This window comes from Chanodichthys erythropterus, chromosome 20, assembly GCF_024489055.1.
Source record: "Chanodichthys erythropterus isolate Z2021 chromosome 20, ASM2448905v1, whole genome shotgun sequence".
NCBI lineage: Eukaryota > Metazoa > Chordata > Actinopteri > Cypriniformes > Xenocyprididae > Chanodichthys > Chanodichthys erythropterus.
In genome coordinates this window covers 20,357,447-20,375,334 of record NC_090240.1, presented here as the reverse complement: position 1 = coordinate 20,375,334, position 17,888 = coordinate 20,357,447, and the positions used below count along the sequence as shown (strand labels likewise).

General features: G+C 36.5%; 2 protein-coding genes across 7 annotated transcripts in view; one reads left to right on the top strand and one right to left on the bottom strand.

Annotated features, from left to right (window-relative positions):
• The first annotated feature begins 26 nt into the window (after window positions 1–26).
• Window positions 27–4,852, top strand: lzic (leucine zipper and CTNNBIP1 domain containing). Of its 3 annotated transcripts, none has more exons than XM_067371430.1 (7): window positions 27–151; window positions 540–647; window positions 730–865; window positions 2,876–2,974; window positions 3,069–3,164; window positions 3,273–3,354; window positions 3,445–4,851. In XM_067371430.1, the coding sequence occupies exons 2-7, from the start codon at window positions 547–549 to the stop codon at window positions 3,501–3,503; spliced, it is 573 nt and encodes a 190-aa protein (XP_067227531.1). In that variant the 5' UTR covers window positions 27–151; window positions 540–546; the 3' UTR covers window positions 3,504–4,851. The 3 variants fall into 3 exon arrangements, with proteins under 3 accessions (XP_067227531.1, XP_067227532.1, XP_067227533.1); XM_067371431.1 differs by having other exon boundaries at window positions 42–145; window positions 3,445–4,852; XM_067371432.1 differs by lacking the exon at window positions 27–151 and adding an exon at window positions 262–441 and having other exon boundaries at window positions 3,445–4,852.
• Window positions 4,853–5,750: 898 nt separating this feature from the next.
• clstn1 (calsyntenin 1) overlaps window positions 5,751–17,888 on the bottom strand; it is a 50,769-nt gene continuing 38,631 nt past the window's right edge. For all 4 annotated transcript variants that reach the window (XM_067370580.1, XM_067370582.1, XM_067370581.1 and 1 more), the window contains 8 exons: window positions 16,919–17,076; window positions 14,871–15,019; window positions 14,454–14,692; window positions 13,520–13,690; window positions 13,184–13,329; window positions 11,806–11,941; window positions 11,191–11,375; window positions 5,751–9,100 (listed from right to left, as the gene is read on the bottom strand). In XM_067370580.1, coding sequence (XP_067226681.1) covers window positions 8,906–9,100; window positions 11,191–11,375; window positions 11,806–11,941; window positions 13,184–13,329; window positions 13,520–13,690; window positions 14,454–14,692; window positions 14,871–15,019; window positions 16,919–17,076 — 1,379 coding nt within the window. In that variant the 3' untranslated portion in view covers window positions 5,751–8,905. The remainder of the gene's footprint in view (window positions 9,101–11,190; window positions 11,376–11,805; window positions 11,942–13,183; window positions 13,330–13,519; window positions 13,691–14,453; window positions 14,693–14,870; window positions 15,020–16,918; window positions 17,077–17,888) is intronic.

Sequence of the window (17,888 nt, the reverse complement as noted above, 5' to 3'; positions counted from 1 at the left end):
TAATCAACTCTGCGCTGCGTTTACGCAGAAAAACCATTGGCTTTCAAGATAAAGTGCTAGCAAACCACGCCTTAGCAACTGGACTTGGGAACTTAAATCATATTGTAATTTCGTCTTTATCAGTAGGACTTTTATTGGAGAAAACGTACGGGTGAGAATTACTACTTTATTAATGTGAAACCATGCCGTTTAGGACTCTACAGTTTGTAACGTTACATTTGTTTGTTTTTTATAAATAAGTGCAAGCTAAGCTAACTGCGCAGGGAGAGAGAATAAAGCAGGGTGACAGAAGAATGTGATATATTTCATGAATGTGATACTAGAGCAGTCAAGATGGTAAGACCAGCTTAACTAACAATATTTACCTTGATACAGCCAACGCTGTATACTAATTCTGATCAGATCAGATCAGAAATAACTGTGGATAACAGATCATAACAGGTGTGATATTCACATATGTATTAACAGTAGGACGTCATGTTCTGTATTAATCGATGGTGCTGAAAATGTGATATCTGCCTTTATTTGTTTAAAAACAGATAAAGAATGGCGTCTCGGGGGAAATCAGAAACAAGCAAGCTGAGACAAAACATGGAAGAACAGTTGGACCGGTTAATGCAACAGCTCCAGGATTTAGAGGAGTGCAGGTAATGACATCCCATCAGCTCTCTACAGATTCAGTTTCATACACAGAAAAATACAAATAATTTATATATTTTTTTATTACAGAGAAGAGCTTGAAGAGGAGGAATACGAAGAAACCAAAAAAGAGACACTAGAACAGTTGAGTGAGTTCAATGAGTCACTGAAGAAGTTGATGTCTGGGAATATGACACTAGTTGATGAATTGGGGGGGATGCAACTGGTAAGAAATTTGATTTTATTGTATTAACTTATTGTATATGTTAATATATGAATGCATGTGTGTTTATAGCTAAAAATGTACAATTTAAAAGTATTTTTTATTACTGTAAAAAGACATTTTACTGAGTACTATTATAATTAGTTATGTATGCAACTGGTAAGAAATTAATTTTATTGTATTAACATTGATTGAATTCAAGCATTTAAAATCTATGAATATATTTGTGGGTCATTGAAGAATAAGGTTTTTAAAAGTCTAAAAAAACAATGGAAATATAATTAATTTTTGAAGTTTTATTAGGTGTTAATGAGATTATGTGGTTTTTATGATCAATTAATACTACTTTTGTCATTTTTTACAAGATGGACAAAATTGTCACCAAAAAGTCATTCGGTTTAACCAAAATTTAGTTTTTACCGAATTACACTTTTGGTTAATGACAATATTTTCAAACAATGCTAACAGGCTGATATCTACGGAAGAGGATTAGGGCCAAGGAATAATAAAAAAATAAAACCATCTTGAGATTAAAGTTGTTAAAAAAGAAAAAAGTCGAGATAAAATGTTGAGAATAAACTCGTTAAATTACGAGAAAAAACTCGTTAAATTTCGAGAAAAAAGTCGAGATAAAATGTTGAGAATAAACTCGTTAAATTACAAGAAAAAAAAGTCGTTAAATTTTGAGAAAAAAGTCGAGATAAAATGTTGAGAATAAACTCGTTAAATTACGAGAACAAATTCATTAAATTATGAGAAAAATGTCGTTAAATTTCGAGAAAAAGTCGAAATAAAATGTTGAGAATAAAGTCATTAAATTATGAGAAAAAAGTCGTTAAATTATGAGAACAAATTCGTTACATTACAAATTTGTTCTCATAATTTAACGAGTTTATTCATTAAACATTTTATCTCAATTTTTTTCTCGAAATTTAACAACTTTAATCTCAAGATGGTTTTATTTTTTTATTATTGCTTGGCCCTAATCCTCTTCCGTAGATATCTAGCTAGCTAGCTAGCAAAAAGACAATCAAACATTTTATAATTAGTACAAGTAAAATATTACAACATTTTCCATGTTTTATAGTTGTTGTTTTGGGACATGCGTATAAGCAAGCCAAAACATTAATTTTTCAAATAGTTAAAAGAGCGTTAGTTACTTTGCTTCATGACCATGTGGTCCTTTGCAGGTGTCTGAATGATGTCACATCCTGTCACATGATATCGATATTACCGCATGACTTGATCCAAAACGGTCCCTTTATATTGGTTAATCCGAATTACATCAATAAAATTCATTTTTCAGAACATTCTTTCTCATAAAAAAGCAACAATTTCTACTCATAATTTCAATACCATTTTACACTATGTTGATCTACAATGTTTTAAAATCATGCCAGAATAAAAAATATATACATTTTACATTTTAAGATATTTTAATCACAAATGAAATGGCTGTATTGGCCTTTGGACAATTAAACCGAATGACCTTTTGACACTACAGAATCTTAACCTTTATATGTAGCAAAATATTATTAAAACCTTTTGGATTCAATAAAAGGAATCTAGTTGTACTAATTTACATACTTTGGATATCATATCTTTGTTTTTCATTATTATTAATGCCTTTGGACAAAAAAAAAAAGACCTGTCACGTCGTTGACCTGTGTATGTAACTTAAAAAGATACAATTTAAAAGTATATTTTTTTTATTACTGTAAAAAAACATCTAAATTGACTAGTAGTATAATTAATTATGTATGCTGAGATCATATGTGAATATTTATGAACCTTTATATGAAATTCTACACTATTAATGTAACATAAAATAAACAAAAAGGCTGTCAACCTAATAATTATACTATGACATTAAATGGCTTCTAAGTCTACTATTGAAAAAAGATTTATAAATGGTAGATATGAATATTTTACAGCTTTTATTACAGTAAAAAGACAGACTGACTAGTATAATTATGTATGCCAAGATAATTTATGACTGCAAATATTTATCAGGCAATCCAAGCTGCCATCAGTCAAGCATTCAAGACACCTGAAGTAATTCGGCTGTTTGCTAAAAAGCAGCCAGGGCAACTGAGGACGAGACTGGCTGAGGTGATTAACATTTTTAATACTGACAGTTTCAAATATTTAAATAGCTATACAAAGACTTGTGTTAATATGTTGATATGATACTGTATGAATTCAGATGGACCGTGATGTGATGGTTGGAAAGCTCCCTCGAGATGTGTACACTCAGCAGAAAGTGGAGATCCTCACGGCTCTGAGAAAACTTGGCGAGAAGGTGAGAAGGTTATCACTGACACACAAATGCTTTCCTGCAGACACGCATCTATTTCAAGACTGTCGTGTTAACCCGTTTCTTGTATCTGTGACTTGTTTGAATGCACAGCTGACATCAGAGGATGAAGCGTTTCTTGCCGCAAATGCTAGTGCCACTCTGAGCCACTTTGAGAAGGTGACTGCCAACCTGGGTAAGATGAGAATCAACCAGCTATTACTATTGAAGCAACTTACGCTTAATAAATACCTCTTTAATAATCAAATCTATCTTTCCTTTCCAGGATCCGAAGATAAGATAATGGCTTTGGCTAGTTCTGGAGTTGGGAAGACCCAGACATAAGTCTGGTTTAATAGGATTTTTTTTAAAAAAATGTGAGCGTGGCCTAAATGCTATCTGTGAGTTTTACAGTATTTTGTGTGTTTTTATGATTTTAACAGTGGTTGCAATTTCTACACTTAGGAAAAGAATTGGCATCTGGTCACTCAACTGAGATAGTTCACCCAAAAATGAAAATTTGATGTTTATCTGCTTACCCCCAGGACATCCAAGATGTAGGTGACTTTTTTTCTTCAGTAGAACACAAATGATGATTTTTAACTCCAACCGTTGCCATCTGTCAGTCGTATAATGCATGGCAATGGGAACTCCATCTAAAAGAGTAAAAAAAAACTTGCATAGACAAATCCAAATAAAACCCTGCGGCTCGTGATGACGCATTGATGTCCTAAGACACGAAACGATCGGTTTCTGCGAGAAACCGAACAGTATCATTTTTTCCTCTAATACACCACTATGTCCAACTGCCTTGAGCATCCGGTGTGTGAGGTCTGAATGAACTCTGACACCGGAAGTGATCTCTCGCACTCGTTGACATCTATGCATGAGAGATCACTTCCAGCATCAGAGCGTGTTTTCAGACCTCACACACCGGATGCTAAAGGCAGTCGGACATAGTGGTGTATTAGAGGTAAACAATTATATAAATACTGATCGGTTTCTTGCAGAAACCGATCGTTTCGTGTCTTAGGACATCAATGCGTCATCACGAGCCGCAGGGTTTAATTTTGTCTGTACATGTTTTTTTTTTTACTCTTTTAGATGGAGTTCCCATTGACATGCATTATACGACTGACAGACCCGAAACGGTCAGAGTTAAAAATCATCATTTGTGTTCTACTGAAGAAACAAAGTCACCTGCTTCTTGGAAGCCCGGGGGGTAAGCAGATAAACATCAAATTTTCATTTTTGGGTGAACTATCCCTTTAAGTATCTATGTTGGGAGTCATCAGGTAGTTATTTGTATTGTATACATCCTATTCATTTTATGTTTGACTGGACACTCTGATTTGGGTACAGTGAAAAACGTGTTTACATTTTCAGTCAAATGTCTCAAACATTTACACATGAAAGCGCATTTTAGAATAGTTCTCATCTTCTGAATACAGAGAGGTGAGATTGTCTTTATTCAAAATTATCCTGATTCATTTTAACCCTCTGGTTGCAATGTAATTTATTAACCTTGTTATCAAGTTGTCTGCCAATAAGCCTTTTGGTACTAGTATTTGATAGTAACATAGACTGTAATTACTATGCCTTTTTAATTTTGTTTGTCATTACTTTTTTAACCAGTTGTGATATTTGTAAATATTTTGTATTTGAATATATTTGATGATCAACATCTGATAAGTTGTCCGTGTTTTCTGTATGTACAAAAGTGCCTTATTTTGTCACATTGCATATTGGATTGGAAAATGTCAAAAACAGCTTTGAATTCCATTACAGACTGGATTGTGATCGTTAGAAATTCAATATGTAAATATGTATAGACTATATAAAATTCCACACTGCCCATTTAACATAAAATAAATACACACGCCGTCAAACTAATAATTTTACTATGATATTAGCTGGCTTCGGCCCTGTCCCAAATGGGCACCCTAAACACTCACGGTCTTCCTACGAGTCCGCACTTTCGTGATGTAATGCCGCTTTGATTGTCGGGAAGAAGTCTGCTGTGGAGTTGATAAAAGTGCGCATCAAGGGCGTTGTAGCTCGCGACACCCTTCTGAAAACTGTAATGAAAAAAGGTACACTCTAGTCTCGTGGACTTCACGACCACGCGCACTCCGCGTCCAAGTGCATGAAGTGTGCCATACTGCCATTTTCTGCACTTAACCTTTAGGCCTCATTGAAACGTTTTTATAAATTGTACATAAGAACATTTTTCAGTTTTCAAGCACTAGGTGGCAGCATTACTGTGGTCTGTAATTCACCGTCCTACACCACGAAAGATGAAATGCCTGAGGAAACATCATGGTGAATAATTAAAAATCCTTCGGGTAAGGAAACGTATTTCTTTTCTTCAAACTTTGAAGTATGAGGATGTTAGAGGATTAATGATGTATTTTTAATGCTGCTTTTAAACTCTATAACAGATGACTATGTAGAGGTTACTGAATGCTATGTTTATAATATTATCAAATTACATATATATATATAGCTAAGGTCAAAGTGGGCATAGAAATTGTGTGTGGCATATATAATTATCAAATGAAATAATCCGAACTCCGACACAGCTTTATTCCCATCTCATCCTTTATTTTGTTCATGAGCAAGCATCAACTTCACTATAATTATTCCTCTGAATAATAGAAAAGTGAATGAGCTGGAAGGCAGCATCCAACAGTTCTAAAACATCCCCAGTTTTCATTTCTAGAGCAAAAAAATAAAATTCAAAACGTGAACAATGATCACTGAAGGCTGCAAATCTGTGACAGATCATTTTTGATTCAGTAGTATTACCTGACCCATCTACACCATTCCAATCCCACAGTACCATGTGCCAGTTACAAGAAATATTTATATCTGTGTTATACATGCAAAGACAATGCCCTGTTACATACTCACCATCTGCAGCCATTCACACTCGGCACAGTCTCAGGTTATTTATTATGGAAAGTGTCTTGAAATCATCAAAAGCACATGACAAAATCACATACATTTCACATGATTTTCCCTTGAGAAACTGCGGATGAATATTTGCATCAGGGGAAAGGAGGGAAGATACAAACAATTGTGCGATTTTCAGTACAAACATTGATTATACTAAATTTGGTCTCATGGAATGGTCTACATCGATCAAACGTTTTCAAAATGATTGTATGTTGAGAATACACCGTGAGAGGCTCCTCTTACATTTGTGTGAGGAATCATTATGTATCTGGTTCTTGTGAATTTCATGCTGCCCTCACCAGGAGATACACTTCAAGATCACCTATACACATATTGTTAAACTCATACCCACATATGCTGCCTATAATAATGTACATCTTTTCAAAGTGGATTTCCTCAAACATGATTTAGTACAATATTCATTGATGATACAGTATGGACCTATTTTCTCTACACATCAACATGAACACAAGACATCTATGCTGGACAATTAAAACGTCCACTCTTGATAAAACTAGCTGTTGATCCCTATCATAACAGAAAATGAAATAAAACCAAAGTTAAAATCACTTCCCCATACCTGTACGAAATCTAATATTAAATAATAATTATAAAATGAGAAAATTGCAACAACTAAAATGGCATGGATGAGTGTTTGGTTAGTTGTGTTATTAATGCGCTGTGATAGGCAAAAGGCACTCCCAACTCCACCAGCTGAAATCTGGACCTCTCTTTAAAAGGTCCTGTCAATTTTGAGGGGGACCTGATAACCAAAACATGTAACAAAAACTAAAACCTACAAAGAAATAACTCTCCCATCGCCCTTTCACGGGTCACAAAAATAGACCTTCTCGACAACTTCCCGCATTTGTACCTTTTCTGACATAACATAAAATTATATTCATACCACCAATCACAACAAAGCCTTGTAGCTTAGGCCTTAAACTGAGAATAGTCATGCATGTAAACAACAACAACAACAACAAAAAAAGGTCTGAATGAAGTACCCTAAAGCTTCACGTCCGTCTTTACTAAACAATCGAACAATGTACAATCTCCTAAATAATTAACATTCTTTTTCAAGCCCAACGGGAACGGAATATTATTTTCCCCAATAACTGACCATTTTCGAAATGTCCAATCACAGTAAGAAAAGTAAGAAAATGAAACTATGACATGGATCTGAGAGCAACTACGAGGAGAAATGACCTGCAAATCTGGAGTAGATTGATAGCGTCACCAAAAAGGAATAAAAGTTTACCAAATGTAAACAAATATCTTTACACAACTCTACAGTACAGTTCCATGTACAATAAAATCTATCGACCATACTGCAAAAATATTTTTTACGCTTTTAACAGTTGAAATTTATTTCATTTAATGCGTTGTGATAGGCAAATTAGCCCTTTTAATGCTTTTAGGGGCCTCGAAATGACAAGAACAACATGGGGTAACCCTGAATTTGCAAAAAAAAAAACACAAAAAAAACATCTTAAGCCAGTATTTTAGCAACAGAGGTCTGTTAAAACGGAACAAAACAGACGTTGCGATGCTCATATTGTCGATAATCACCAGCGCACCCATTTTCCATGTCATTTCACTCATAAATGTTATTCAGACTGGGTTATTAGAGTGCATACTGTGATTCCAATTGGTCTCTATTTGTTACAGAAAATACAAGCACTATCACTTAAGAATGGCTTAAATAACTGCAGTGTCTAAACTGTACAACATACAGTACCACGTGAAAAAAACAACTGTATATTCATCACTTGTATGTGATTATTAGTCCCCAAAACGTCACTGATTTAAAAACATTGAAGCCTTGGTGTAGCATTTGTGCCATTGCAAGCCCAGCTAGAATTAGCATATGTAAAGCCGAAGCACTGAACCAACTCCACGCCCACCCAACAGTACGAAACAAAACAAAACGGAACGAAACAAAAAGATGCGCACCCACCTCCAAGAGAAAAGACAAAATGAATGACACTTTGCCACAGAAACCTCAGCCTCTGTCATGGGTTTCTCTCTATGAAGCGGACGTCTTTTGTACGAGCAGGAGATTTACCAAAGGTTTCTGAAACATGCTAAGAGCATCTGACATAAATATTCTACAGCAGGTACTGTGTCTGACCGTTGGTTAGGCTTTCACTAACACATTGACTAATTACATGGTTTCGTCTTATTTACAAAATATCAAAAAGCAGTTGTATTCTTCCATACCAATGATTGCAAATCTTGCCATGCAATATAAAGAGGAAAAAAAGTGATCGGAAAGCATCGAAGAGTTTTTCCCTCTAAATTTCCCGAGCAAATCAACCTAAAAAGTCAAGTGCAAGGAATATACATTAAATCATTCTCGGAGCTCGACTTGAAAGTAAAAGTGCAGGGACGTGTCCGAACACGGCTTAAAGGAAATGTAAATGTATGCCAGGACTCCCTTGGAAAGGACAGAAAAAGATTCAATAAATTAGGAACTTGTATTGAGATATCTGTGATACTATACTACACTGAATACCACCACGATAAGATGTCGGAAGGGAAGCCTCGGCGGGTGGAAATGAAGCGGACTGCAACACCTGTCACGACAGACACCGGATATATTTGCATTTATATTGTACATATATCATATAATCGTTTAGTTTTCAGCGTTTTTACGCATGGCTCCTTAGGTAAGGGGAACATGGGCGTCCCTATTGGCAGAGGGACGTGACTGTGCAGGGGTGGATTTGTCATTGTGTGTGAGTGTGTGTGATCTTAAAGTAGTGTGTACTGTGTGTTTGGGAGGATCAGTAGTTGAGGGTAGAGTCGTCCCACTCCAGCTGCTGCTGTCTGCTCGAACCCTGCTGGTCTTCCTGTTCGCCGCCCTCATCTTCACTGCTGTCTGACTCTGCGCTGGTGATATCGTCTTCCTCCTCTCCGTCCTCGCTCTCTTCCTCTTCCTCATCTCCTTCCTCTTCGCTGCTGTGCTGGTCTTCGTAAGTCTAAGAGAAAAAGACAACTGGAGGTTCTTTAAACTGCATAAAAGGTGTCTGTAGATTCACTCAAAAGAGTTGATTCATGAGGAATCAAATTCTTCTTCTTTTTTTTTAGAGCAGGGGTTGCTGATTTTTTTTTTTTGTTAGCTGAACCCCCCTAAACATAAAATAGTTACCCCCTCAAATTTTAATTTAATATTTTAATAGCTTAAAGGGATAGTTCACCCAAAAATGAAAATTTAATGTTTATCTGCTTACCCCCAGTGCATCCAAGATGTAGGTGACTTTGTTTCTTCAGTCGAACGCAAATTATGATTTTTAACTGCAACCGCTGCCGTCTGTCAGTCAAATAATAGCCGTAGATGGGAACTTCAACTATAACAGTAAATAAAACTTGCTTAGACAAATCAAAATTAAAACCTGCGGCTCTTGACGACACATTAATGTCCTAAGACACGAAACGATTATTTATATAATTTATAATTTATATTATTTATATAATTTTTACCTCTAATACACCACTATGTCCAACTTCGTTCAGCTTCCTGTTAGTGAGGTCAAAAAACGCGTTCTGAAGACGGAAGTGATGTCTCGCCCATATACTTCAATGAGCGCGAGACATCACTTCCGTGATCAGACCTCACTAGCCGGAAGCTGAACGAAGTTGGACATAGTGGTGTTTTAGAGGTAAAAAATTATATAAATACTGTTCGGTTTCTCGCACAAACCGATCGTTTCGTTTCTTAGGACATCAATGTGCCGTCACGAGCTGCAGGATTTAATTTGGATTTGTCTATGGAAGTTTTTTCGACTCTTATTGTTCAAGTTCCCAATCACTGCTATTATTTGACTGTCAGACGGCAGCGGTTGCAGTTAAAAATCATAATTTGCGTTCGACTGAAGAAAAAAAGTCATCTACATCTTGGATGCCCTGGGGGTAAGCAGATAAACATCAAATTTTCATTTTTGGGTGAACTATCCCTTTAACAACACGTACTATTCACAGTTGTCTGATGTTGGCTAATGGTCACATGACATGCAAGTAAACAGATAAAATATCTAATCCTTTTTAGTAAGTGAAATTATATTATTTTAAAATAGAAATCGCGTGAATGTGAATGCAAATTACTACACACACACATGAAAATAACTTTTGCTCACCAGCCGCTGTGGCTAGTGGCTCTCCAAAATACTAGCCACTCAGTATTTTCACTGGCCACAATTTTGACATTGATACAATGGGGAAAAAACTGCCATATAGATATTTTTAATATAATCTCATAATTTGGCAACAGGTATATTAGGCTGCTGTCACTTTAAGACCTGCCGCACGGATCCATTATGCATTTTCTTTCTCAACTGTTTACGTTCACTTAAAACATAACTGACTGTATTTACATGAGTACTCGCCAAGACCGCCATTTTGACATTATTTTGTGTGTATTTGACTGTTTAGGAGCAATAAGCAGCGAAAAAAAACTAAATTAAGTACTGAAAGGTGGCTTTATGTGCACCCACTTTTTGTATATATTTTTTGTATATATTAGTTTCTGTAACTGCTGCCAAAAAATATTTTTTTACAAATTTAAAAAAAAAACTGTATATAATTATATAAAAAATTTAACCCGCCAAAGTGGCTAGTGTGGCGGTTGTTAATGTCAAGAGAAAGGAACCATGTTTATGTTGTAATACCCATATAATACAAATTTGTGTCCTCATAAACCTGTGTCCTCAAAATATACCCAAGCACACACACACACGCACACAAGGCCTGTTTGCAAAAACAGATGGTTTATTTCATCCCTACCCTCTATAGTGGAAGCCTGTGCTTTATGGACCACACAATGATCTCTCTATAAGATCATTAAATGTTCTAGTTTAATAATACTCAGTAACCATACAGCAAATACTGCATACAGTTCAGTTAAAAGAAAATCTATTTTAGTGAACAAATGCACAGAAGACGAAGGGATGGTTATAATAACAGTGTATTTTTACAACAGTGCAGTGAGTTTTTGATGGGTTCAGCCCTCTGCTGCATTAACTATGTATGAGCGCTCTGAGAGTGCTGAGCGAGCTCTGTTTTAAGAACGCACCTCCATTGGGTTGACCGTGATGGTGAGGGCCGAGTCATCCCAGTCCATCTCGTTCTCTTTGCCATTTTCCTGGTCCCTCATTGTGCTCTGGTGGGCAGCACGGATACGGAAAACGCCCAGGATGATCATAAACACCAGGAAGCTTACGCATACAACAATAACGATGGTGGCGGCACTGGGGACAACTGTGAAGAGTGGAGGGACACAGATTAGCATTGGGTATTTAGGGTGGGAAAAAACTAAAAGAGGTTGTCTCAGGTGCCCCTCGCCGGCTGTCCAGATGTTGTAGACAGCACTCGTATATAATCCCTAAAAGCACGCCATTAAAAACAGGCTAAGTACACGGTGCTCCATAACTGCCCTAGTTTTTAAATTGACCTTAAGCTGCGGAAAAACTCATGGAAAGAAACTTAATTCAGTTTTGAGCTTGACATTTAACAGATTATTCATTTGATTACAAAGTCTGGATTATCTTTAATGAGAGATTAGTGCTGTAATCTAGGAGAGATACTGTGAGAGATGAAGCAGCCAATGAAATGTCTTTATCTTTAAGAGAAGCTGAACAGATGGATTAGAGGAGGGATGGAGAAGGAAACAGGAATAAAGAAGGTATACCTGAGGCTTGATGTGTGTTGGCCAGGTTGTGTCCAGACAGGTCCACTGAAGCGTGTTGTACTTGGTTAATGAACTGAGGTTGTACCATAGCATTGTTGGCATGATCCATGGGGTTTGCTGTATGGATCACGTTGACCTGATTACATAAAAGATAAAGACGGTCACACAGCTGCCATCTGCACGGTACAGTATGGCAAGTGTATTTATATAGCACATTTCATGCACAATGGTAATTCAAAGTGCTTTACATAGAAAAGGAATTAAAAGTGCAATTAGTGCAGTCAGTACAATACAACTTGCTACAGAATCAGTCTTTGAAACTTTTGGCATTAGGGTTAGGATTAGGGTTAGTTAGGGTTAGCTTATTTTTTTATAGCCTGGGTTAGCTTATTTTGATATAGCCTTATATATAGCATTTTATATTTACAGTACCTTTAAAATATATAATAATATAATAAAAAATAATACAACTATAGTAAAAACTAAAAGCGTATTATATAAGCTTTAATTAATCTTAACCTTAAAAAACAGAAAATTATATATTAGTTGTATTATTAAAATAATATTATATTTAATTTGTTCAATATATACAGTACCATTCAAAAGTTTTGGGGGTCGGTCTTATTCTCATCAAGGCTGCATTTATTTGATCAAAAACACAGTAAAAACAGAAATATATTCCTGTGATGCAAAGCTGAATTTTTGGCAACTTTTAATCCAGCCTTCAGTAATCATTAAAGATGTTGATTTGGTGCTCAAGAAACATTTATTATTATTATTATCAGTGTTGAAAAGCTTGTGCTTCTTAATATTTTTTTGGAAACCTTATTTTTTTTCAGTATTCTTTGATGAATAGAAAGTTCAAAAGAAAAGCATTTATGCAATTTGAAATAGAAATATTTTGTAACATTATAATAAATATTTGCCAACAAATAGCATAAATGCCTCTTTTGAACTTTCTATTCATCAAAGAATACTGAAAAAAAAAAAAAAATCCAAAAAAATATTCAGAAGCACAAGCTTTTCAACACTGATAATAATGTGTCTTTACTGCCACTTTTGATCAAATACATCCTTTTAATACATCCATTTAATGCATCCAATACAAATAAGTTTTAATGCCTTACCAAAAAAACTCTTACTGACCCCAAACTTTTAAAAGGTAGTGTGTGTGTGTGTGTGTGTGTGTGTGTGTGTGTGTGTGTGTGTGTGTGTGTGTGTGTGTGTGTGTGTGTGTGTGTGTGTGTGTGTGTGTGTGTGTGTGTGTGTGTGTGTGTGTGTGTGTGTAGAGTTAACTTTCTTAAATGTAACTGTAAGTACTGTGGTATTTTGGATGTAATAAATTATGACACAGAGGACAGTGTGCGGTCAGCCATACCTCGACTTTGAATTCATTGCTGATGTAGCGGCCATTGAGTTCAGAGCAGACAAGTTTAAACTTCCTGTCAAAAAGAGCCTCTGTGTGCCAGTTCCTGTAGCGGATCAGGTGCAGGACCTGTTCATAGTTTGCCATGGTGTTAACCCCTGTGGGTGGACAGAGACAAAATTTAACCATATGTTGTTAAGATTAGAGTACAGAAGTTTTTATTGCCATTAGATCAGTCAATTAGCCAGAGACTGAATATAAACTACTATGAACAAAACTCACAAATATAATCCAACACATTGCATGCAACTACATATCAGTTGTTTGTTGATCTAGATGGATGAGTACCTGTGATGACCATGCCCACGTTAGAAGAGCTCATCTCCAGAGCTCTCTGCTGGATTTGGGCCAGATCCACCTCCAAACTCTCATGATCTCCATTCAGATCATCTCCCACTACAGTCACCTCACACGTGTCCAAGTTATGCATGATCTCCTCAGATACCACCGTCTCTTGCACTGCCAAAAACAAAAGCCATCCGTCAGTAAGTCAGATCAGAGCCTCTCCATTTGATTGAATTTAATCTTGGAAAGACTTGAATGTTCAGAATCAGTCCACCATGCATTTTTTATGGCAAATATTGATTTGGAGGAATAAAGTAATCTAAGAAATACTTACAATGCACTAAAATGTCAAATAAAAACATGAGTCAAGAGAAAACCTCTTAGACTGTCTTTTCCTAAAGCATAAGCTATTCAGTTCATCCAAGAATTCATTATATAGACTCTTTCTCTTTCATTATCCATTTCCCTTCTTTCCATACTTGCAATGCACTAAATGTAAAAAAAAAAAAAAAAAATCATGAGCTAAGAGAAAACCTCTCGACTTTCTTTTTTCCCTTAAACATAAGCTATAAATTTCATCCCAGAATCCATTTACAGACTCCTACAGGTGACAACATCAGTATGTCTAGCACTTATTTAAGCATTAACTTCCAAAATATTAAACAGTTTAATCACTTCTCCGTGTCCATTTCATCGTCGTTCAAGCCCGTTTTACTTTGACTCTTGCATGAATGGGGTCTCTTGCATAGAGAAATGTAGCAAAATGTGTTTTACGTTGAACTGTTCTGTCAAGTAATTCCTCTTGCAAAAAAGAAACTACTCCCAGTTAATCTGTTTTCTGATGGTTATCCTACAACTTTTTTTCCTGTTTTAGGATCCATTTTCATTCTTTCCAGCTTTCTCAGCAAAATATGTGAATTTCACATTCCCAGCATACCTGTGGGATCATCCTCGCCTTCGGCCTCGGTCTCAGCTTCCACCTCCACCTCACGAGTGATGGTACTGACGATACGCAGCTCAGGGAAGAGTGTAACACCCTCCGTGCTCTCAAATTCAGCTGCTCCACGGGCAAAATGGTCAATTCCACTGAGGCTGATCTTTGGCTCCTCTGGCTGGAGAACCATCACATAGCCTTCAGAGTCTGGCACGGAGATGCACGTCTCCTCATTGAAGCATCTATAGAATTACGAAGCAGATAAATAATAATACATTCACTATTATGATTACACTAAAAGTATGACAAGATCACTTATTTTAGCTTTTCTATTTTGTTAGTTATTTTGGAACAATAATATTATAAAGTGGGCGGGGCTAGATAATATGATGCAGCTGAATTGAAATAATGGAAACTAACTTGACAGTTGTGGTGACACGCAGATGGCGGATTCCTGGAGTGGGGAACTGCCGGGAGTTCAGGTAGGAGATGTGCTGCATGACCTTCTCAAAGCTCTCAATGTCATCTCCCTCCAGGCTCAGAGAGGACTGGTTGGGGTTAAACTCCACCTAGAGAAAGACAGGGAAACATATATCCATATATCCACCAGTGCTGTCATTGTTAAAAAAAATATATTTTTATATTGTAATAATTTCACAGTTACTCAACAAATTAATGTAGAAACAATGGCATCTTTTTATGAATGAAGGCCAGTATCACTGATACGAATACTGATGTCTCTATGATTTTTTTTTAAACATTAAATTATAGATATTCAACATTACAGTATAACTGAAAGCTATCAATTTCAACATTTATTGGGCTTTAAAAAAATTACTTTTAATTTAAGTGAACTTCACATCACAGTCTTCACATAAACCCATTATAATACAAACCCGATTCCAAAAAAGTTGGGACACTGTACAAAATGTGAATGAAAACAGAATGCAATGATGTGGAAGTTTCAAATTTCAATATTTTATTCAGAATACAACATAGATGACATATCAAATGTTTAAACTGAGAAAATGTATAATTTTAAGGGAAAAATAAGTTGATTTTAAATTTCATGGCATCACCACATCTCAAAAAAGTTGGGACACGGCCATGTTTACCACTGTGTGGCATCCCCTTTTCTTTTTATAACAGTCTGCAAACGTCTGGGGACTGAGAAGACAAGTTGCTCAAGTTTAGGGATAGGAAGGTTGTGCCATTCTTGTCTAATACAGGCTTCTAGTTGCTCAACGGTCTTAGGTCTTCTTTGTCGCATCTTCCTCTTTATGATGCACCAAATGTTTTCTATGGGTGAAAGATCTGGACTGCAGGCTGGCCATTTCAGTACCTGGATCCTCCTTCTACGCAGCCATGATGTTGTAATTGATGCAGTATGTGGTCTGGCATTGTCATGTTGGAAAATGCAAGGTCTTCCCTGAAAGAGACGATGTCTGGATGGGAGCATATGTTGTTCTAGAACTTGGATATACCTTTCAGCATTGATGGTGCCTTTCCAGATGTGTAAGCTGCCCATGCCACACGCACTCATGCAACCCCATACCATCAGAGATGCAGGCTTCTGAACTGAGCGCTGATAACAACTTGGGTTGTCCTTGTCCTCTTTAGTCCGAATGACATGGCGTCCCAGTTTTCCAAAAAGAACTTCAAATTTTGATTCGTCTGACCACAGAACAGTTTCCCACTTTGCCACAGTCCTTTTTAAATGAGCCTTGGCCCAGAGAAAACGCCTGCGCTTCTGGATCATGTTTAAATATGGCTTCTTTTTTGACCTATAGAGTTTTAGCCGGCAACAGCGAATGGCACGGTGGATTGTGTTCACCGACAATGTTTTCTGGAAGTATTCCTGAGCCCATGTTGTGATTTCCATTACAGTGGCATTCCTGTATTTGATGCAGTGCCGTCTAAGGGCCCGAAGATCACGGGCATCCAGTATGGTTTTCCGGCCTTGACCCTTACGCACAGAGATTGTTCCAGATTCTCTGAATCTTTGGATGATATTATGCACTGTAGATGATGATAACTTCAAACTCTTTGCAATTTTTCTCTGAGAAACTCTTTTCTGATATTGCTCCACTTTTTTGGTGATCCTCTCCCCATCTTGAGCCTCTCAGAGTGGCAGTGTCTCTCAGAAGTCTTTTTATACCCAATCATGTTGCCAGTTGACCTAATAAGTTGCAAATTGGTCCTCCAGCTGTTCCTTATATGTACATTTAACTTTTCCGCCCTCTTATTGCTACCTGTCCCAACTTTTTTGGAATGTTATCTATATACAAATGTAAGTTTATGAGATTTGTAAATTATTGCATTCCTTTTTTATTCACAATTTGTACAGTTTCCCAACTTTTTTGGAATCTGGTTTGTAAATGTCATATTATATATATATATATATGCATAGCCCAAAAGAAGCAAAGAATTGTTTGAATTTGCATTCTTCAAAGTTCACATCCACTCACCTTCACAGCAGAGGCCACTTCCTCTGGAAGCTGCACGTCAAGGCCTTCCTTGCAGGTGTACAGGCAGTCAATAACCTTCTTGTTTTCCAGTTTGCCGGAGCGGATCATGAGTCCCGCCAGGTTGCCCCGGAAATACTGAGTCATGCGTGCGCTGCCACCTACACAAACCAGGAGGGGGACAGTACCTATTAGATACCAAACATATGCTCTGTTGAACTCAAGCATGCTTGGTGTGCACAGGCCGCGTGACTGATGCTCATGCATGTTATGTGTTCTGTGCCTGTGCCGCCCGGTGTCACACAGGATGATGGATGACCTAATTCAGGCCTGTGGGCTCATGCAACTCTTGGTGGGAGAAAAAAAAAGGCAAATGAATGGGAATGAACACAAAGAGGCACATAAAAAATGAGGCAACATGATTGAATAAATCTACACATATTTGCATATTTCTAAATGGTTCGGCAGCAAATGTGTGTTTTGAACTACCTTCTTGTTATTAACATTTAAGGAATAGGTGACCCAAAAGGAAATTTGGTCATTATGTTGTTCCAAATGCAGTATGTGGTTATTTAGAATTTTTTTAAAAAGCTTACGCTGCTACCTCTACAAAGTGACAGTTAAGTGTGGCCAAATCTGTCCAAAAAGACAAAAACTCATCATAAAAGTGGTCCATTTGACTTGTAATTTGAAACAGTTCCGAATTCAAGTCAGTATATATTTTTAATGTTTTTGAGAGAAGTGTCTTTATTTAAAATATTTGATTATATATTGAATATGAATATATTTTCAAATGTAATTTATTCCTGTGATGGCAAAGCTAAATTTTCAGCATTATTACTCCAGTTTTCAGTGTCACATGATCCTAATATGTTGAATTGGTGCTCAGGTAACATTTCTTATTATTATCAATGTTGAAAACAGTTGTTCTGCATAATTTTTGTGGAAACAATTTTTTTTTTCAGGAATGTTT